General features: G+C 39.9%; 1 protein-coding gene across 1 annotated transcript; it reads left to right on the top strand.

Moving 5' to 3' along the window:
* The first annotated feature begins 5,181 nt into the window (after nt 1-5,181).
* NUP43 (nucleoporin 43) lies at nt 5,182-21,540 on the top strand. Its single transcript, XM_077813199.1, has 8 exons — nt 5,182-5,382; nt 6,595-6,717; nt 6,998-7,075; nt 9,678-9,858; nt 12,750-12,885; nt 13,640-13,791; nt 17,118-17,240; nt 20,348-21,540. The coding sequence occupies exons 1-8, from the start codon at nt 5,263-5,265 to the stop codon at nt 20,557-20,559; spliced, it is 1,125 nt and encodes a 374-aa protein (XP_077669325.1). The 5' UTR covers nt 5,182-5,262; the 3' UTR covers nt 20,560-21,540.
* Nucleotides 21,541-22,249: the final 709 nt, after the last annotated feature.

Below are 22,249 nucleotides of genomic sequence, written 5' to 3'. Positions count from 1 at the left end.
ACAACTACAACCCATACTCGATGGGGACCCCATCATGAAAGATATCTTTCCTGAACTCCCACTTTTGGCCTTCAAACAACTTCCCAACCTTTCCAAGGTCATCATCAGAAGCAAGCTCCCCACACACCAGGACACACCAATTCAAAGTAGCTTCAGACCCTGCCAGGACAACAGATGCAAAACCTGCAGACATATCTCCACTGGCATAGTGATCAACACCCCAGACAACTCAGCTTTCAAGATCCAGGGGGGAGGGATAACTCAGTGGTTTGAGCACTGGCCTGCTAAACCCAGGGTTGTGAGTTCAATCATTGAGGGGGCCAGTTAGGGATCTGGGGCAAAAATTGGGAATTGGTCCTGCTTTGAGCAGTGGGTTGGACTAGATGACCTCCTGAGGTCCCTTCCAACCCTGATATTCTATGATTCTACCTATGCCTACTAAAACATGTGGTATACCTCATCTAGTGCACTAACTGCCCCAACAACTATGTGGGTGAAACCATACAAACACTATGATCTCAAATTAACTCACACAGGAAAATGATAACATACAAAAATACCCTATCATCTATGGGTGAACGCTTTTCACAAAGCTATCACTCCATATCTGACCTCTCCAGCCTCATCCTCAAAGGAAACCTTCACAACACTTTCAAAAGATGAGCCTGGGAGCTTAAATTCATTACACTGCTAGATGCTGAAAATCATGTATGGAACAGAGACACTGGATTTATGGTTTATTACAACAATCTGTAATCCACTAACCCCTTCTTTTGTCCTGTGACTGCAGAGGTCTTAACAGGTAAGGCCACTGTACCTTGAATAGTCCTTTACAATATGTGCTAACTACTTATGCTAAACAATCAGTTCCACCTTGCATTTTGCTGTGATGCTGGGAGTTCCTTTCCCAGACCTGAAGAAGAGCTCTGAGTTGCTCGAAAGCTTGCCTCTGTCTCCAGCAGAAGTTGTTCCAATAAAAGACATTACTTCACTTCCCTTGTCTTTTTCATATCCTTGGGACCAACACAGCTACAACTACACTACATATAGAACGTATATTATTCAAAAAATATTACAGAACCGTTCCAAATCTGTCACAATACTCACATTTATCATGTTGCCAAACTATTCTTGAGGAATGCAAGTGAGAGAAGGGATATGGTGATTTTAATAGTTTACAACTCAGCTAAACCTGAATGGAATTCCATGGGACAAAGAGAAGGCAGTTCTCTAGGCCAACAGCTTTTTGCATGCAGAATTTTCAGAGGCCTGTTGCAAACAAGTGAGATGTTAGAGCTTCTCCAAAAAAGGTTTTAGTAAATTTTTATAATAATGGAAAGTGTTAGACAACCAAAATCAAGGTGTTGCTACCAGTTTCCCCTATAATTATGTACAAATCCCAGAAAATGTTTGGTAACCACATTCAGTAAACAGAAAAACAGAATACATTTTATGCCAATATTCTTTGTAAAGAACCAGAATGCATTCAAGTCCTTCTCTTTCTCTTAAACAAATGAATACACTGCCACTTACAACCCTCTGCCTTTCCTCCCAAAAACCCTTGGACATAGGTTATTTAAATGAAGACCACATCTTCATGAAGCAAAGAAGAAATAAAATAACCATAATACAGAAAAAATAACAATTTTTTTTGACTCCATGGATTTAGCAGGAATGAGACTAGGAATGAGACAACTTTCCAGAACTGTCCTGGAGTCGCCAAGAATTAAAGTTTAATCTTTAATTAAAGATTGTCATATGATGAAACCTCCAAGAATACATACAATCAAAATTGGCAACCCTAAATAAGATATTAACAGTAAAACAGTTTGTGTACTCCAGAGTCCTCCAGACTGTTTGAAGTTTGACAACATGATTTGTAGAACCTACATTGTCCCCTCCAGAGCAGCTGTGTTTTGAAGCCTCATACTGACCTTTGTCATAAGTGCTAAAAGAGCTGTCTCAACATATTTATCCTAGCATTGATTGTGACCTGAAGGACTGTTGTTAGTGACTTAATGTTAGAACTACTGGCCTTGTCCCACAGCAGTGGTCATCAACTGGTCGATTGCAATTGACTGGTCGATCCTGGGGACTCTCCCAGTCGATTGCGATCTCCGGTGGTGTAGCGGGGCTGCCACTAAAGCAGGCTTGCTCCCTGCCTGCCCCAGCCCCATACCACTCCCAGAAGTGGCCAGAGCGGACCCGGGGGACGAAGGGGTAGGGTGGGTCTGGGTGTGCTGCTCCTGCCCCCAGCAGCTCCGATTGGCTGGGAATGGGGACCTGTGGCCAATAGGAGCTGAGGGGTGGTGCCGGCAGAGAGGGGCAGTGCGCGGAGCCATGTGTCCCACCAGGAGCCACAGTGGCACATCAGCCCCTTCCGGGAGCGGCGTGGGGCTAGGGCAGGCAGGAAGCTGGCCTTAGCCTCCCTGCACCGCCAACCGGGAGCAGCCTGCAATAAGTGCCGCCCAGCGGGAGGCCACACTCCAGCCCCCTCCCGGAACCAGCACCCCAAACCCCCTCCTGTACCCCCTGCCCCAGCCCTGACCCTCCTCCCAGAGCCAGCACCCTATACCCCCTCCTGCACCCTGAACCCCCTCCTGTACCCAAGCCCCGGCACCAGACCTGACCCCCTCTCAGAGCCAGGATCCCACACCCCCTCCTATACCCCAACACTCTGCCCCAGCCCAGAGCCCCCTCCTGCATTCAAACACCCTCCAAGGGCGGGGCAGATCCTGGTTTGCCCTTAAATTCAAAAAGTGATCTTGGGTGTAAAGAGGTTGCAGACCACTGTCCTACAGTATGTTACATGGTAGCAGTCCACCTTTTGGGACCCATGAGCTCGCAGTGTGATGCTGTGACCAAAAAAGCTAATGCAATCCTGGGATGCATAAACAGGGGAACGTAAAAACATAAGAATGGCCATATTGGGTCAGACTAAAAGTCCATCTAGCCCAGTACCTGTCTTCCAAGAGTGGCCAATGCCAGGTGCTGTAGAGGGAATGAACAAACAGGTAATCATGAAGTGATACATCCCCTGTTGCCCATTCCTGGCTTCTGGCAAACAGAGGCTAGGGACACCATCCCTGCGCATCCTGACTAATAGCCATTAATGAACCTACTCACCATGAATTTATCTAATTCTTTTTTAACCCTGTTATAGTCTTGGACTTCACAACATCCTCTGGCAAAGAGTTCCACAGGTTGACTGTGCGTTGTGTGAAGAAATACTTCCTTTTGTTTGTTTTAAACCTGCTGCTTATTAATTTCATTTGGTGATCCCTAGTTATGTTATGGTTAATTTAATTATGTTATGGTTTAATTTAATGGTTAATTTAATTTTATGGTTAATTTAATTATGTTATGGTTAATGTTAATTTCATTTGGTGATCCCTAGTTGTGTTATGAGAAGGATTAAATAATACTTAATTATTTACTTTCTCCACACCAGTCATGATTTTATAGACCTCTATCATATCCACCCTTAGTCATTTCTTTTCCCAGCTGAAAAGTCCCCAGACTTATTAATCTCTGCTCATATGGAAGCCATTCCATACCCCTGATCATTTTTGTTGCCCTTTTCCAATTCCAGTATATCTTTTTTTAGATGGATTGATCACATCTACACACAGCATTCAACATGTGAGCATACCATGAATTTATATATGATATTTTCTATCTTATTATCAATCACTTTTTTAATGATTCCCAACATTCTGTTAGCTTTTTTGACTGCCGCTGCACATTGAGTGGATGTTTTTAGAGAACTATCCTCGACTCCAAGATCTCTTTCTTGAATGGTCAGAGCTAATTTAAATCCCATCGTTTTATATGTATAGTTGGGATTGTGTTTTCCAATGTGCATTACTTTGTATTTATCAACATTGAATTTCATCTGCCATTTTGTTGTCCAGTCACCCAGTTTTGTGAGATCCCTTTGTAACTCTTCACAGTCTGCTTTGGACTTAACTCAATTAGGAAGAGGGAGGTTATTTTACCTTTATATTTGGTAGTGGTGTGACTGCTGATGGAATACTGTGCCCAGTTCCACTGCGCACAGTTCAAGAAGGATGTTGATAAATTGGAGAAGCTTCAAAGGAGAGCTGCAAGAATGATTAAAGGATTAGAAAACATGCCTTTTAGTGATAGTCTCAAAGAGCTTAATCTATTTAGTTTAACAAACAGAAGGTTAACGGGTGACTTGATTGAAGTCTCCAAATGTATACATGGGGAACAAATATTTAATAATGAGCTCTTCAGAATAGCAGAGAAACGTATAACATGAGGGGGGAGGGATAGCTCAGTGGTTTGAGCATTGGCCTGCTAAATCCAAGGTTGTGAGTTCAATCCTTGAGGGGGCCATTTAGGGACCTGGGACAAAAATTGGGGATTGGTCCTGCTTCGAGCAGGGGGTTGGACTAGATGACCTCCTGAGGTCCCTTCCAACCCTGATGTTCTATAATCTAATGGCTAGAAGTTGAATCCAGACAAATTCAAACAGGAAATAAGGTGTAAATTTTAAACAGTGAGTGTAATTAACTATAGTCCGCAATTAGCAAAGATCATGGTGGATTCTCCATCATTGGATATTTTCCAAAGGGATATTCTCTAGGAATTATTTTGAAGAAGTTCTATGGCTGTTTTATACAGGAGGTCAGACTAGATCATAATGGTCCCTTCTGGCCTTGGAATAATTTAGTATGATAACAGTGTTGGACTTCCTAGTGCTAAGCTCTGTCTGCATTGTTGACCTTTACACCAACGCACTCTTCTGAAAATGTTGACCTGACAGTTGAAGTGCAGATGTGAAACCGGCCCTTCCTTTTTCTCCAAGGGCTATCTATGCTTTTCTCTAATGAAGTGTTGGGTATTACTGGCTAATCAGCAGGTCCAGATCTGGCACCCTACACCGTAAATGTGGACAGCGGGATCCTGTTTGAGATTTTTGTGCAGCCGTGTTTGGGTTTGGATGCGCTGTCAGTGCAAAGTGACACAGGCGCACGAACCTGTCTCGGGAAGCAGGCAGGACTGACAGCGCGGCCCCGCCCCCAGGCAACGTTTCATCTCCCCCCACCCCAGCAGTTCCCGCCCGCGTCTGAGCGCAGCCGCCACCGCGGAGGAGGTTTGTCCTTCCGCTGTCTACCGGGCGGCTTCAGCCAATCCGCGAGACTGTTTGGGGAGGAGGAGGCGGGAGCCCATCGGGGTGCTGCGGTCGAAGCTGGTTACCGCTCCGTAGTGCTGGTGTCTCTCGCTGCTGCCGTCATGGAGGATTTTTCCGCCAAGTTCGTGTCCCAGAAGATCAGTAAGACTCGCTGGCGGCCGGTGCCCGCTGCCGCCCTGCAGCCGCCCGAGCTCTTCGCTACCGGCTCCTGGGACAACGAGGTACCGGCCCCGGGGCAGCCCCGCGCGCTGCGCCCCCAAATCCCCTCCCGCCCCGGCTCGTGCTGCTGCCGCGCCCCTGCCCGTGTGGCCGGGCCCCAGTTCCTGTGGCCGTTACTCGAACGTGTGGCTCGCTCGGCTCTGCCTGGCTCGCGCCCTTTATTGCCCCCCCTCCGCCCCCCCGGGCAGGCTGAGAGGCGGCCGAGCGGCGCGAGTGTGTAACAGCGGTACAAGTCGCGGGGTGCTGCGCCTCATGCTGCGGCGGTGCCCAGCGGGTCCCCCACCCTCAGAGCTGTGCCCGGACCCTCCGCCTCACCACGCTGCGGGGGGGCGCTGGCGGTGCCCTGGTGCTGAAGCGCTGGGACCTCCTCGAAGCCTCCTGCGCCGGGGCCGGAGTGGTTCTCTGTGTATTTTCAGGTTTCAGAGTAGCAGCCCCGTTAGTCTGTGTCCGCAAAAAGAAAAGGAGGACTTGTGCCACCTTAGAGGCTAACAGATGTATTTGAGCATGAGCTTTCGTGAGCTACAGCTCACTTCATCGGATGCATTCAGTATTTTCAATTCCTGGTAGGTTGAACAGAGACGTTCATCTTTCTCAGTTCAATAAATTGAGCACCATACATCGAGTTGTGTGAGGTTTTAAGAACTAAGCTCCTAGTTTCTCTTCATGGAGGCTAAAGCTCCTTGCTGGACACTGTGTGTTTGTTTCTTTGCCTAGTTCCACGACCAAACATTCCTCTTCCTTTTGGTGTGTGCTGGTTGGTTGGCTCTCTTCTCCTTAGAGAGAGCTGCATTTAACTGGTTATGTAGATTCCATTAATTGCTTAGCATTTTGCAGGATTAATAAGCTGTGTAAGTACAAAAAAAATTATGGTATGTTAATTTTCTCCAGGTGCTTTGAATGTATTTAATCTACCTCTATGAAAATACGACAGCTTGTTTATTTTCCCAAGGTAGTCTCTTTGGGAAGAGAGAAAAAGTTGAGCTGACTTATTGTTTCTGGCATAGCTGTAGATGTGTTTGTTGGTCCCATGAGAGAGAAGGTGGATGAGGTAATATCTTTTATTGGACCAACTTGCTCAAAAAGACAAGCTTGTTTCTTTTACCAACAGAATTTAGTCCAATAAAAATGTTCTCACCCACCTTGTCTCAGCTGACTTATTGACAAGAGTGTCTTAAAATATTTTAAAATAAGCTAGCTTCACTCTTGTCATACAGGAAAACAAGATCTCTGTTTGGTCTGTTGGAGACTTTGGAAGTTTGGGTCCCAATGGGGAGTATCAAGGAGAACCACAGCTGTTATGCGATATCAGACACCATGGTGATGTTATGGACATGCAGGTAAAATAGTTATATTCAATGGCTGTTGTTTTTCTTTTTTTAATAAGGATTTAACACCACTTTTTAAGAAAATTTTAAGTATCAATAGAATATCAGAATATTGAGAATGAAATAATTTCTTCCTGGGGGTTATTGTGTAAATCAATTTCCAAACATCAGTTTTTGCATGTGTACATTCTGAGATTATCTAACAATGAGTAAGACTGCTGCAAATTCAAATCACTTGTGTTTCTTTGATAATGTCCTCAAACTGTAGCAAGCTTAAAATATTTCTTCTTAGTTTTTTGACCAGGAAAGAATTGTAGCTGCTTCATCAACAGGAAATGTAACAATTTTCCGTCACCATCAAAATAATCAGGTAAATAACTTGCTGTAGACATAACTTGCACTTGGTTTCAGCTGCTCCTTGCTTATAGTACAAATCATTTCAGTGTTAACAGAGACATGACTTCTCAGAACTATCAAAACGTGAAGCAAATGAACTCATGAGTACTAAAATCTGTAAAGCAAGAATTAGGCTAATTTTTAAAATATGGAGAATAGTCAGATAGTACTTATATAAATGGACCTGTGGTAACAACTGGGCTTACACATTTACCTAAATTGTGAACTTTATTGTAGAAAGTATGCATATGTTCATAAGAGATTGCAATAACCCATAATAACAAATGGTAATAGGAAAAGATATAAAAAGCAGATAGCATAACTAAATTAGTCTAAACAAAAAGGACAAGTTAACAAGTATAATTTTAACACAATCTTTGAATTATGTTCAACACAGAATGTAAAGCCAAAAGTTGTTAATCCAAAAATGGTGTGTCAAATACTAAGTCTAATTAATAAACAAAATAATGAGGGAATGGGGTATTCCACCGATTGTTCCCTTTTTGGGTCATTAAAAGAGAATTTTTTGTGTGGAAAAAACAAAAATAAAAACAGATGTCGGCAACTGGAGCAAGCTCCACCATCATGGCTGTCACCCCCAACTGTCTTCTGCACTCTGGAACTTTTTTGTCCTAAACCTGAGGGATGTTCTGATCAGACCAAGCCAAAGAGAAGAATACTGATGACAACACCACCTCACTCAGTTCTAGCTGAATCCCAAACCCTACCTAGAATGAAATGGGATTGGACTTTGACAACTGCTGCAGCTCATCTCAATTAACCTCTTCTTTTTTCCCTGAAAGTTTTGGACTTGAACAACAGCAGCAACGACAGTTCAGACCATTTTAACCAGCTTCTTTTCTTTTCCCCCAAAAGGGAAGTTATTACAGTTTTTAATACCATATAAGAGACTGTCAAAGAAGGGGGTTTTCCTTTCTCCAGTTAAAAGGAAAGGGAGCAAGAAAGCTTGTTAAAATAAAATCCTTACTTAATACTTTACATTTCAAATGCTTTAACTGTTTTTCTGTCTCATGTATCTTTTAATAAAAGGTTAAAAGGATTTTTAATGGTGTGTTTGCCATGGTACTAAGCTGGTGTATGTATACCAGAACTCCAGGCCTTGTTTAGTACTGTTCGGTGTTGAATAGTGACTGGGTCATGTTAACATCTTTGGGCCCTTTATTTCATCTAAACCAATCCAGCGGACCTTATGGTTGTTTGACAGATGACTCATGTAGGATTATATGAAGAGCCATGTTCTAGACCAGGAGCGGGCAAACTTTTTGGCCTGAGGGCCACATTGGGTTTCAGAAATTGTATGGAGGGCAGGTTAGAGGTGGCTGTGCTGCCCCCCACCCCCGTTCCCCGACACCATCCACACCCCCGCCCCCTGACCACCACCCCGAACTCCCCTGCCCTCTATCCAACACCCCCTGGCCCCTTACCGCAGAGCACTGGTGGCTGGCTGCCCAGAGCGTTGCACTGGTGTAGTGTAGTAAATTGCTCTCCATAACTGCTATCAGTAGCACATTCCTACATGGAGCACTACACTAGATACACCGGCAGAATGGCGTGCTGAGGCTGCGGGGCAAGGGCCCGGGCTACACTCCTGGGCCAGGAGCTCAGAGGCTGGGCAGGAGGGTTCCACGGGATGTAGTTTGCCCATCTCTGTTCTAGTCAGACTCCTTCCTTACATGAATATGTCAGCAAATAGTCTGTTCATTGAATGTTTATGCATATATAAAAGTTACAATGGTATGTTACTTGATTCGTGTAGTAGTTGCCATACTTCTGAAAGAATATTGGCCTATTTGTTGTTTTTGTTTGTTTTGTTTTTAAAGAGAACATGTATGAGTCTAGAACTTAGATATAACCTGAATTTATAAAGCAAGTACACACTTAGCTAAACAGGATGTTTCGTAACTGTTGGATTTATTTCCTGATGAACATGCTGTCTGATAGAAAGACAGGCAATATCTGAGAACTCTACAGTTCCACCTGTAAATTAACTTTCAGTATTTGTTTTACTTTATTATGTAGTTCTGAGAACAACTAAATGAGAGAGGGTTTTTTGGCAATAAATTGACTTCTTTACTGCCATAAACCAATTATTTGATCTCAAAAGTCTATGCTCAGTATCCAGACCTCATGAAGACCCTATATCCCTGATAAATATCACTGTGTTGAAATACATGTCTCTGATCATAAAAATAAATATGTAAATAGATTCCGTTTCTTGTCTGGCAGGATTCTTACGCTTTCTAGAGCTATTGCTATTCAACATGTCCCTGTTAGGAAGCTCCAGTGATGGAGCTGAGAAGAGAGCTTGGTCTGGTCCATCATGCCCAGAAGGATAGTGGCTGCAATGCAGGGTTGTGCATTGGGGATTAAAGGGGAATGACAGATCTGATCTGTAATGATGTGAACAACCCTTGAAATAATGTAGTGTGTGCCCTGGTTGTATCAGAACTAGTTTCTGATCCAACTTCTTTAAATATTTCAGAAGCTTTGGTCTCTAACAGCGTCACAGGATTGTTGGTTAGTACTATTGATAAATTCTCCTCTTTACTTCTTAGACTTTATCTGTAAACCAACAATGGGAGAGGGCCCATTACCATGTGGATCCAGATACACCTTTCTATGGTGGAGCGTCATGTACAGGGGTCATCTGCAACAACCCAGAAATTGTCACTGTTGGAGAAGATGGTCGAATAAATCTTTTCAGAGCTGACCACAGGGAGGCTGTGAGAACTATAGGTAGGCCAAATAATCCTTTTTAACAAATGTGGTCTAAAGAATTTCAGTCTCTACTCATCAGGTGACAGACCAAAAATGTAGGAATGTTTTTGTTTTATGTCTACCTAAAGGAACACTATAAATTAAAAAAAATTAGCTTCTGGTACTATATTGGTCCTTCAGTTCTCTTGCCATTTTCTCTGGTTTTGCAATTACATTTTCTGTCTGTGGGGAAAACCCCATTCACACAAAAGAAACAACCATATAAGAAGTGAAATTTACAAAGTAAACAAACTGAAAAAGAAATGTTTCTCTAATCTTTCTGTTACAGTAATATTGAGTAAGTCCCCCACTTAAATGGTATCTAAAAAATATTTTCAGGTTTTTTTTTGTTAAGTTGATAACATTCTTTTACTTCCCAGGCAGTTCCAGCTGGACGTGGTATGTTTCACTTTTTATCTGAAATTGCACTGTTAAACAGCTGTTGTGATTCACCCCAGATGTAGTTGCATTTTTGGTAGATGAAGGAATCCAAACTATAATGAGTAAGCTAATGGGCAAAGTGTTTTGGGATCGTCTTATGTGAAAGACACTATAGAAATACACAAGATGTATCCTAAAAATATGTGATGGGGATGGTAATGTTCTGTTGGGAATTCCTGTAAGAGATTTTTAATCTCTTCTAGACCGAGAATTCTATTTCTGTCTCTGCTATGGAACACGAGACAGGGTGACGATTTATAACAGACATCGTATTAAATGTGTAATTGTTTTGTTCAGATGATTTAACCCACATAAATTCTGCACACTTAAAAAAAACCTTACTATTAGAAAAAACTGAAATATAGATATAGGATTATTTACCACTAATTCCTAATAAAAGGGGAATTTACTGTTTAGCTAATATGTCCAATATATGCTAAATAGTAAAGTGCTAAATTATGACAATTTGCAGTAAGTTCTACTGGAGGGCATGCACTTAATATACATCAGAACACAAAAGGGAATAATAGGGAAATAGCAATAAAAGGGAAATAGTTTTTTATAAAGAGACAGAGTATGTGGGGAAAAGAAATAATGTGCCAGAATGTATTTTTTGTTTAGATTGTATGGACAAATTTCCTTGTCAGTGAAACTTGTCTTAAGTGACACTCAGTGGACGAGCAAAACTTGCTTCTCTAGTATGGATAGGGGAAATGAGAGGATATATCGGAATGGTCTTAAGATGGGGTTCCCTATAAGAAATAGCCTTCAGTGAAATTTCAAAGTGAAATACACACTAAATTAATATGCAATTGAAGTTGAACTTAATAAACTTCAATTGGGCAACTGTGCTAACTGCTGTTCTAATTTATTTATGAATAAGCACATTGTTCAGGAATGTAATTCCTCTCTATTTCTGATTGAATAGATTGCAAAGCTACTATCTTCAGAAGAAAAACTAGAGGGGAAGTCTATGTAAATATATAAAAGGCAGATATTAAGTCATGCTAAAAGGGTGCAAACTTTCTAAATTCTTCTTGTAGTTAGTATATGCTGAAGTTTTAATGGAATTGGCCTTTCCTGTGTTTGTGCAGTATGCACAAACTGTAGTCTAGTTCACTTTTAAAGAATATTCTCTGGTTGTCTACTCTCAGTTGAACACAAAAGAACACATTCATTTAAATGCATGCTTAACATGATAGCTATACAATTCAGGTAATCTCCATAAAAGAAAAATAGGGATACCTCCTGAAGAATTTTTGTTTCATCTTAAGCATGAATTAACAAGTACAATGCAAAAGCATCTAAAAAGGAGACCAGTACACCTTTTATACACAATATTCCATTACAGTAAAAAACAAAGTATGAGCAATACAGAAAACATAAGTTAATAAGGACACATAGCGTAAGTCAGTCAATTAAGGCACTGTCTTCTAAACTCCAAAAGAGTGACCAAATGCTGCTAGATTTGGCTTTCATCTTTGAAGGTAAATGATGGTGTTCGTAAAGCACTCTTGAAATATTTTAATGAAAAACAAATATTTTTAACCCTAACTATGGGGTTAACAATAGTGGGCGGTGCTGTTGTAGAGAAGACCTATTGAAGGACAGATGACCTGCTGGATGGGCATCCTGTAGGTGGTGGTGGTTGAATAATAAGTCACCTATTGGTAAAGATTGATGAAATGGCACTGAAATCCTTTTGTAGACAGCTGCTTAATTTATCATAGTAGCTGGAGTTGTGGCTCTTATGGAACACAGAATCACACTATGAAAAGCTTCACAGCCTCCAGTTGTGAAACAATGGCTTGGGATATACAATATATCCTTTTTGAAAAGGTCTGTTGCAAAGCAATGGCGCATGCCACAAACACTGACTAAATGACTTCCTTTTGTCAACCACTTGTAGTAAATCTTCCCAAGTCAAAAATTAGATCTGATTCTTCTAAAATAATTCAATTTATAAAGCACAGACCAATAACCTGACTGTCAGTAACAAACTAGATGGTCTGTAGAGCATGCATATCTTCTCCTATGTACCTTCAAGTATTACTTAATTTTTTATAAACCCAGTAAAAATAAAATTAAAAATCTGGTTCAATAACTTTGTTTAAACAAACTCATAGTAGGGAATTCAGGTTAGGGAAATGGCTTCCTCGATAGACTTCGGGAGATGGTGTATCAATACAAACACATTGTGGACATAGAGGAAGCTAGAGCATATTGGAAAACTCTATTATATATAAAGGGGGAGGAAGGATGTTCTTAGCAGTGAGTTTCAAGAGCAGCTGCTTTGAAAACTGGTGAAGTTTAATCTGCAGACCATGGGTTTTTGACAGATAAAAGGAAAATAGATGTTAATAGTGCAAGCACTTAGTTTGAAACATTCGTTGTTTAATCAATATTTTCCTAATCTCTTCCTCTCGCAGAAAACGCAGATAGCAGTACACTCCATGCAGTGACTTTCCTTCGCACAACTGAGATTTTGACAGTAAATTCAATTGGACAGTTAAAAATATGGGACTTCAGACAGCAAAGAAACGAGCCATCTCAAATATTTTCCTTGTAAGCTTTTTATTTTCAGCTTGTATTTTCCAGTAAAGACATTTTAAACAAGAAAACAAAATCTATTACATATAAATCTCTTGGACTATACTTTCTTGATAACAGGTGATACATAATTGAATTTGGATATTGTAATTGGAGAACTGCAGTGTTTACATCTATAGAAATTTTTCTCCCATCTCCTCTGAATACAGTAGATTTCTGGTTAGGAAAACAGCATTGTGTAACACTTGGTACTTTTAGCCTTCAGAGTGCTTTATGAACACTAATTCCCTGTGCTTCGTGAGGTAGGTAAGAAATTGAAATATAGGGCCTGATCAGAATCCCACTGATGTCAATGGAGAATCAGGCTTATCTAGTGGGTGAGTGACTAAAACTCCCTTTGCAGCCTATTGTGTGTTAGAATTGGAATTAGGAATGGACGTGTAACAACCCTTTGTAAATATAAGTTTATCTGTACTTCTTACCACAAAGGACCCTTACACTTCTAGTGAAATATTTATTAAGCTTTTGTAGGTGGTCAATAATAAACCACAAGGTACAGAGCCTGGTGCCTGTCTAATTAGTGGTCAATAACTTAATAAAAAAAACAAGTTCCAGTGGGTGTTAAATTGTTCTAGCCTCAGTAGTAAGATACTCCTGGTAATTATACATCAAAATTGGTAATTATATTAATTATGATCAACAGTATAATACTTTGGGAGGGAAAAATGGTTTGAACAGGAAATTATTTTTGTTTTCCCCCTCTTCACAGGACAGGTGACAGAATTCCACTACACTGTGTTGACAGGCATCCCAACCAGCAGCATATTGTAGCTACAGGTGGCCAAGATGGAATGTTGAGTATCTGGGATGTTAGACAAGGCAGCATGCCAGTGTCCCTGCTCAATGCTCATGAAGCTGAAAGTAAGAACCTAAAGAGAAACAGATATTGTATCTCCAAATCTTGTCCAGAAATATTTAAACACTGCTTTTTTGTGTTATAGCTACTAAATGTGCGTTCATCGACACAGTTTGCTTCCACGCTTATTCTTTGTCTAACAGGAGCTGGTTAATGTTGTATGTTATGGCTAACTAAAAGTCTAGTCAATCAAGAAATAGAATTGAGCAAGTGGTTTGTGTTTTGTCTAACGCATCTTATAATGCCTTTAAACATATATTGCTCTGTGTGTTTCTATAAGAATTGCATATTGGTGGTCCTTTGCTCATGTAACATCTGTTAACATTTGATAGGAATCACATAAGCACTGAGAGCAGGATTATAGTAATTGACAAATTTGAAAATGTGCAACTGAGTCAAGAGAGAAACTTAAAAAAAATAGTTTCTAAAAATATTCTTTGGGATAGGTTTTTTTCGTTCGTTTTTGTGGTTGGGATGTACCCTCAAATGATGAAACATAACCACTTCTACTGGCAATTCTGAGAGCATTAACTATGAGGGAGTAGCTCTTTTTCACAACATTGTGCTGGAAATATTCCTTGAGAGTTGCAGAAATGTATTTAAAGATTTGGGGTAAAATTTTCAAAAGCACCTACATCATTTAAGATCATAAGTCCCATTGACTTTCAGTGGGACGGAAGTTTTTTTGAGAATGTTGCCTTTTACGTCTAAATGTCAACTTAGTTTATGGCAGAGGTTCTCAAACTGTGGTCCATTCAGGTGGTTTGCGGATAGTTCCCTCGAAGGTGCGCGCCTGGGCGGCCACACAAGAGAATGAAGGACCACCCACCTAATTAGTGGAGCTGTGCAGGCGTGGCTCCACTAATTAGGTGTCTGGACCCTGGAAAAGAAGTACATGTGAGGTGGCAGCCTTGGGAGGAATAGGGGGTAAGTGGCAGGGGGAAGTGGGGTAAGAAGAAAGGGGTGGGGGGAATTAGGGACTTGCAGGGCTGTGGCGGCCAGAGGAAGAGGTGACTTTCCCCAGCCCCAGGGCTACAGCTGCCAGGGAGAGATGGCCCTCCTTTCTTTGTAGAACAAAACAAACATTAATTGTTGTTTTTTTTAAATATAGCGCTTTTATCCAAAGTGCTTTACAATAGCTAACGGTACAAATAACATTTAGAAAGATCATTAAGTGGTCTGCCGAGACCCTCAGCAATTTTCAAGTGGTCCGCGAAAAAGAAAAGTTTGAGAACCACTGACTTACAGGGGAAAATGTACACTTATTACACTCAGCTTTTTAATTTGAATAGGGTGAGGCAGGGGAAAAGCTACCAGTTTTCTGTATATCCATTGCATTGAACGTATAACTTTGCCCAAAAATTCACACTAACCATAACTTTGGGGGCTTGCTTATTGATATATTAGCCAGGTTCTAGCTGTGGGTAGAGTGATGCATGTGATATTAAATCTACTGGCTAATCAAATTGCATGCTGTTAAGTATGGGAGACGGATACAAAAGTGTTGATGAGTTGGAGGGTACGGTCAGGTTGGTCTATGCTGCTCCAACAGCCCTCTTGGGGGCAATAAGTAAAGAGGGAGTTAGTGTGCAGATTGTGAAAGTATCAGGTTTATGCCTGTGCACCTTTTAGAAAGACAGTAGTCCAGTTCTTGGCTTCTGATGGTCCACCCCACAGAAGCCTACTAGCATCTTTTAGCAGATGACAGAACGAGGAGTAATGGTCTCAAGTTGCAGTGGGGGAGGTTTAGATTGGATATTAGGAAAATCTTTTTCACTATGAGGGTGGTGAAACACTGGAATGCGTTACCTAGGGAGGTGGTAGAATCTCCTTCCTTAGAGGTTTTTAAGGTCAGGCTTGACAAAGCCCTGGCTGGGATGATTTAACTGGGAATTGGTCCCGCTTCAAGCAGGGGGTTGGACTAGATGAACTTCTGGGGTCCCTTCCAACCCTTATATTCTATGATTCTATGATCTCTTCCACAACTCCATCTGAGCTACAGCGAGTACTGGCTAGATAACCTGGCTCTGGTGGTCTTTGTCTTACCACTGATCTCAATAACAAGAAAAGATTATGCAAGTATAGTAGCGTTATTTCTCGCTTACATCTGCCCTGTCCTGGCATTCATTAACTTGCACTGGATTTCCCCCATTGGTGCAAACTAATGAGATTTTACTGTATCTTGCATTTGTTTTCTAACATTTCATGTGTGACACTTCATGAAAGTTGATACAATAGTATGGGTTCTCTTCTAATACAAATGGGTTTTAAAATATATTCCACTTTTAAGTAAGCAAATTGAATTTTGGTGTGGCAGGACACAGGTAACTTAAACATTAAGGTGAATGGAGGAAAGTGTACAGTCTTATGAAGTGTATATAGCTTAGTTAATGCATTCCTATTTTTGTGTCCTTTCCCCTTCTTCTTTGTTTTTTGTCTATCTAAATTTAGATTGTAAATTCTTCAAGACGGGGACCTTTTTGCCTTGTTTTATGAGGCACCTAGCACATTGCTGGGAGTAGAATAGATGATTCAACTTCAGATAGGAGAAGAGACCCACAAAACCAGGGGAAACAGTGAAACTGGGTATACATCATGCACAATGTAAACCAGGGAGAAAATTCTTTAGTCTTTCAAATAAAGTAATCTCAGGTTTCAGAGTAGCAGCCGTGTTAGTCTGTATTCGCAAAAAGAAAAGGAGTACTTGTGGCACCTTAGAGACTAACCAATTTATTTGAGCATAAGCTTTCGTGAGCTACAGCATCCGATGAAGTGAGCTGTAGCTCACGAAAGCTTATGCTCAAATAAAGTAATCTCAGACATTATTTAGAACAGTGACAGTTAAAAGTTGAGTCAGTTATGGAGGTTAAGGCCAGAAGGAATCTCAAATCATTTCGCCTGACCTCCTGTATGTCACAGGCTATCAACACCACCCAGCAACCGTTAAACCCAACAATTGAAATTAGACCAAAGTATTACAGCTCCGAGGAGGCCAAGTTGTTGATGTGCCACAGGCAGAGAATAGGAGGGACTGAGGTGCACCAGTGCCTCTGCAATGACCGAGAAATGATTGCAAAAGAAGTGGGGGTTTTGTGTATGGGTTGTGTGGTTTTAATTTTGTTTTGTGTTTTGGTTTGGTGGGTGTTAAGACAGAATGGAAGCTCTATAGACAGTTTAGTTCATCTCTAGTACATTGAGTGAGGAGTTACACTGAACACTTTGATTTGGAATTTCCTTGTTTTCTTGGAGAATCAAACTCTTTGATATTATTTTAATATAGATTTGTTTATATAATCATGGGTAATAAACATGAATTGCTTGACTTTTGTAGTGTGGGAAGTTCACTTCCATCCTTCCAACCCAGATCACCTATTTACATGTTCTGAAGATGGCTCTCTTTGGCATTGGGATACCTCCACAGATGTATCAGAAAAGCCATCTTTTTTCCATCAAGGTAAGTATTTTTGACACAAACTTCCTTTTAGGAAGGTGAAGATCTTAGGCTGAGTTCGTGCAGAGTAGTTAATTAATTGGCTTGAGGGCACTATTCCATACTCTGATCATTTATATTGAGGGCTGTTGAAGATGGGAGTATGATTATTTCTTATTAGAAAGAGATGGTCTTAGTGGTCCTCTTCAAGAGAATTTCAGGGCTTTCACTTGTTTCCTTAAATATTACCTCATATCCGATATGAGTGCACTCACCAACAATGGGTCAAGGGGCACACCTAGAATTTTCACAGCTAAATCCAGTTCACTTTCCAAAAATCATAGCTTTATTGATTTGGAAGGCCATATAACTGCATATATCCTTGAGGGAGACTTAAAGAATGGTATGGATAAGATTCTGGAATACTGTAATAAGGACATAAGGAAACTGAACTATGAATAAGGGAACTGTCTGTCTTTTAACTGGACAAATATATTGGAGACTAAATGGAAGACTTTTTGTATACCTGTTGAAGGAAATTGCTTGTCTAATAAACTAGACAAATAGGGCTGCCAAGCGATTAAAAAACTTAATCGCGCTATTAAACAGTAATATAATATTGTTTATTTAAATATTTTTGGATGTTTTCTACATTTTCAAATATAATAATTTCAATTACAACACAGAATACAAAGTGTACAGTGCTCACTTTATATTTTTTATTACAAATATTTGCACTGTAAAAAGAAATATTTTTCAATTCACCTCATACAAGTACTGTAGTGCAGTCTCTTTATTGTGAAAGTTGAACTTACAAATGTAGAATTATGTACAAAAAAAGGCATTCAAAAATAGAACAATGGAAAACTTCAGAGCCTATAAGTCCACTCAGCCCTACTTCTTATTCAGCCAATCGCTAAGAGAAACAAGTTCATTTACATTTATGGGAGGTAATGTTTCCTCCTTCTTATTTACAACGTCACCTGAAAGTGAGAACAGGCATTCACATGTAGCCAGCAATCGCAAGATATTTACATGCCAGATGCACTAAAGATGCATCATATCCCGTCATGGTTCAACCACCATTCCAGAGGACATGCTGATGACACTCATTAAAATGTGTTAATTAAATTTGTGACTGAACTCCTTGGGGGAGTGTCCTGCGGTTTTACCCACATTCTCCCATATATTTCATGTTCTAGCAGTCTCGGATGATGACCCAATACATGTTTGTTTTAAGAACTTTCACTGCAGATTTGACAAAACGTCAAGATGATATCAATGTGAAATTTCTAAAGATAGATACAGCACTCGACCTAAGGCTTAAGAATCTCAAGTGTCTTCCAAAATCTGAGAGGGACGAGGTGTGTAGCATGATTTCAGAAGTCTTAAAAGAGCAACACTCGGATGCGGAAACTACAGAACCCGAACCACCAAAAAAGAAAAACCTTCTGCCGGTGGCATCTGATTCAGATGATGAAAATGAACGTGCGTTGGTCCACACCACTTTGGATCGTTATCGAGCACAGTCTGTAATCAGCATGGATGCATGTCCTCTGGAATGGTGGTTGAAGCATGATGGAACACGATGAATCTTTAGTGCATCTGGCATGTAAATATCTTGCGATTGCTGGCTACATGTGAATGCCTGTTCTCATTTTCAGGTGACATTGTAAATAAGAAGTAGGAAGCATTGCCTCCCATAAATGTAAACGAATGTTTCTCTTAGTGATTGGCTGAATAAGAAGTAGGGCTGAGTGGACTTGTAGGCGCTGAAGTTTTACATTGTTTTTGAGTGCAATTATGTAACAAAAAAAAATTACATTTGTAAGTTGCACTTTCACGATAGAGATCAAACTACAGTACATGTATGAGGTGAATTGAAAAATACTATTTCTTCATCATTTTTACAGTGAAAATATTTGTAATGAAAAATAATAGAAAGTGATCAGTGTACACTTTATATTCTGTGTTATAATTGAAATCAATATATTGGAAAATGTAGAAAAAATCCAAAAATATTTAATACATTTAAATTGATATTCTGTTTAATAGTGTGATTAAAACTGCAATTATCATGATTAATTTTTTGAGTTAAGTGCATGAGTTAACTGCAATTAATCGACAGCCCTATAGACAAATCATTGTAGGGGAAACATATTTTAATGAAAAATGAGACTTAATACTAAGAAGGTCAGATTCTGCTGCCTTCTGTTTTCATTCTTGTCCTCATTCCTGGAGTACAAAATTCCACCTCCATGTAGAAACAAAACTCACAACATAGTGTTGATGTAAAATACAGTGGAAATTTCTAGTACAAAACATTACTGTACCTAAAAATAGGGAAAATATTCAGATTTTCTTGTGAAGTAAATCCTCCTCTCTCCTGGGCTCAGAGGTTTGAGGGATTTCTATATCGGGGAAAGCTGATATAACTGAGACTAAATAATAAATCTAGTTGCACTCTGCTTCTCAGTTGTACCAGGTTTGCCTATTACATACCCTGGATTCTAAACAAATAGTTTTTCCCTCAGTCTATCTCTTCCTCCAATCTTAATCTTGTAATGAAATCATAATTCTGATTTTGTGAAATTTGTGACTGTTTCTTTCCATAGCAAAGTCAAAACCAGCTGTATCCTATGTAAAGGATAAGCAGGAAATTTGGGGGGGGTGGGGAGTATGGGATGGGATGATTTGGATCAGTATCTTAAACACAAATCTAAAGCAGCAATAAACATAGGAAAATACCTTCTGAGCAAACTTCTTTCAAACTGAAATCAAGCTTGGATCTGTGCAAGTTAGTTAATCAGGAGGTTAATATGTTATTTCTCATTGTACCCTAGGAAGGTGATTCCTTACTGTTATGATGGCATTAGCTCTCAGTTGAGGGGAGATCTGGTAAAAAGCTAGTAAAAACTAGCTATTCTGACTGACTTCTGTCAGTTAAATAATGCAAAATATATTTTGGTCCGCTGGAGACTCATCTAAGCCCATCAAATCAATTCAATCTGAAACGCAGACTTTGGTATTCCACCATTTTCGCTGAATGCTTAATATGCCACCCCAATCCTGAATTAAAGTAAATAAAATCAAAGCTAACTGGTTCTTTTTTTTGTTTGTTTTTTGTTTAGGTGGAAGAAGTACTACACTTCTATCACACACTGCTAACCAGTCTGTAATAAGTGCCTGGCTAAGCAACAATCCTACCAAGGACCGCATGGAGATCACCAATTTAGTTCCAAATCAGACATTATCTGTGAATAGCTTGGATGTTTTAGGACCCTGTTTAGTATGTGGTACTGATGCAGAAGCCATTTATGTTAACAGGCACCTTTTTGCTTGAATATACTTTAAAGCGACACTCTTAAGTAGTTTAACTACCTTGAGAACTAGCAGGAAAGGTCCTGAGGATTCCAATTTTTTAAAAATGAAATCTTTTACAGAAGCCTGTAACATAGGGGCCTTTAATGCAGTCCTAGTAATGCAGAGGGAAAACAAGCTATATAAGGCTCTTGAGAACTGTTCCATCACCATTGATGCTTATGCATCCAGTGAATGAAATAGCATTTACCATATGTTATGTAAGTGCACCCTTCTTTATTGCCCACTACCTTTTGCATTTCTTATTTGGCAAGCAAAAAAAAACAATCAGTAGGGAAATAAATTGTATTTTAAATGTTCTAAGGGTGTTACGATAGCTTTGAAGTCCCTTAATGTTCATGCTACTGTAATAACACTAAAGTATTCATTCAAGGCCAAAATTTAGGATTCTTATGTTCTTTTAAAGACAGAAATATTACTTTTTTTTATTTGAAATTTTTATATTTAAAGATCCCCAGACACTATTAGAAATGCAATTGTTATGCTGGTGCATGACAACTAGAAAGGGAAACAGAGTTAAGTGAAATGCAAAAAGGACTGTTTAAATGGTGAATGGTTAAGTCCCATAAGAGTCTAAAAATCTTGAAGCTGTAGTAATCTAAGACAATGCTAACAACACTGATATAGGCACGTTAAAATTTGATGTGGACATTGTGCCTGTACACTTCTGATTTGTTGAAAAAATTGTTTATAAGTTAGTCTTTATGGGTGCTGGACAGACATCTGACAAGCATTATCCTATTAAGGTCAATTTCATATGATAAACAATTTTTGACAAAGCTTTAGTCATGAGTTTTGTCCAAATTAATGGAGTACTAAATCTAAGTGTTACCCAACAGCTATCATAAAAACGCCTAACTTTTCAATATTATTATTCAATACTAGCTTTTGTAACAAGGAGCCCTTTCTACAATGTTTTTAATAAATACTTTTTCCACCAGAATTTTGATTACTCGTTCTTATGCCTTAGCTTTTATTATAAAGTGAAAGATAATTTTGAATGGCCATTTTGTAGGAGGCTAAACAACTTATTTTTGGCTTAGTTTGGTGTTACAATTGACTGATAGAAGTTGATCTTAATATGCACCATGCCCACTTTAAGGTCCCACAATGTGGTTCCACACTGGAACCATGGGCCTCCTGCACAAATTACCTTGTGGGATTGGGACCTTAGTTATTATGCCCTAATAGCTTGACTTCTCACATGTGTAGAGCACCCTCTAATCCCATTGCAGTCCAATCAGTCCATGAGTACACTAGAATATCTTCATCTGGATACAATGGTGAGTAGCTAGCCTTTCAGCTACACAATGCACAGTCTGAGTGATCGCGTGGCTGGTAAGACTACAGGACAGGAAGTCACACAATCTGAGTTCTAGTCTGCTCATTTGCCTTGTGGCTCTGGGAAAGTCATTCTTCTTTGCAATTTTATTTCTAAGGGAGTAATGCTTGAGGCTTAACATTTTGTAAATCAAGATGAACTGGCTGACAGGATAAAACTAAGAATCAGGAGACCCAAGATCCCAGTTCTGCCTGTGCTTTGTTGTGGGCAAGTAATGTAATCTCTACTTCAGTTTCCTTATCTGTAAAGTAAGGCTAATGGTTTTTATTCACCTTTTGTAAAGTTTGAGCTTTGTGGAGGAAGAGCTATG

Source organism: Eretmochelys imbricata, chromosome 3 (assembly GCF_965152235.1).
Source record: "Eretmochelys imbricata isolate rEreImb1 chromosome 3, rEreImb1.hap1, whole genome shotgun sequence".
Classification (NCBI taxonomy): domain Eukaryota; kingdom Metazoa; phylum Chordata; order Testudines; family Cheloniidae; genus Eretmochelys; species Eretmochelys imbricata.
The sequence above is the reverse complement of the archived record's forward strand: the minus strand, read 5'-3'. Positions and strand labels throughout refer to the sequence as shown.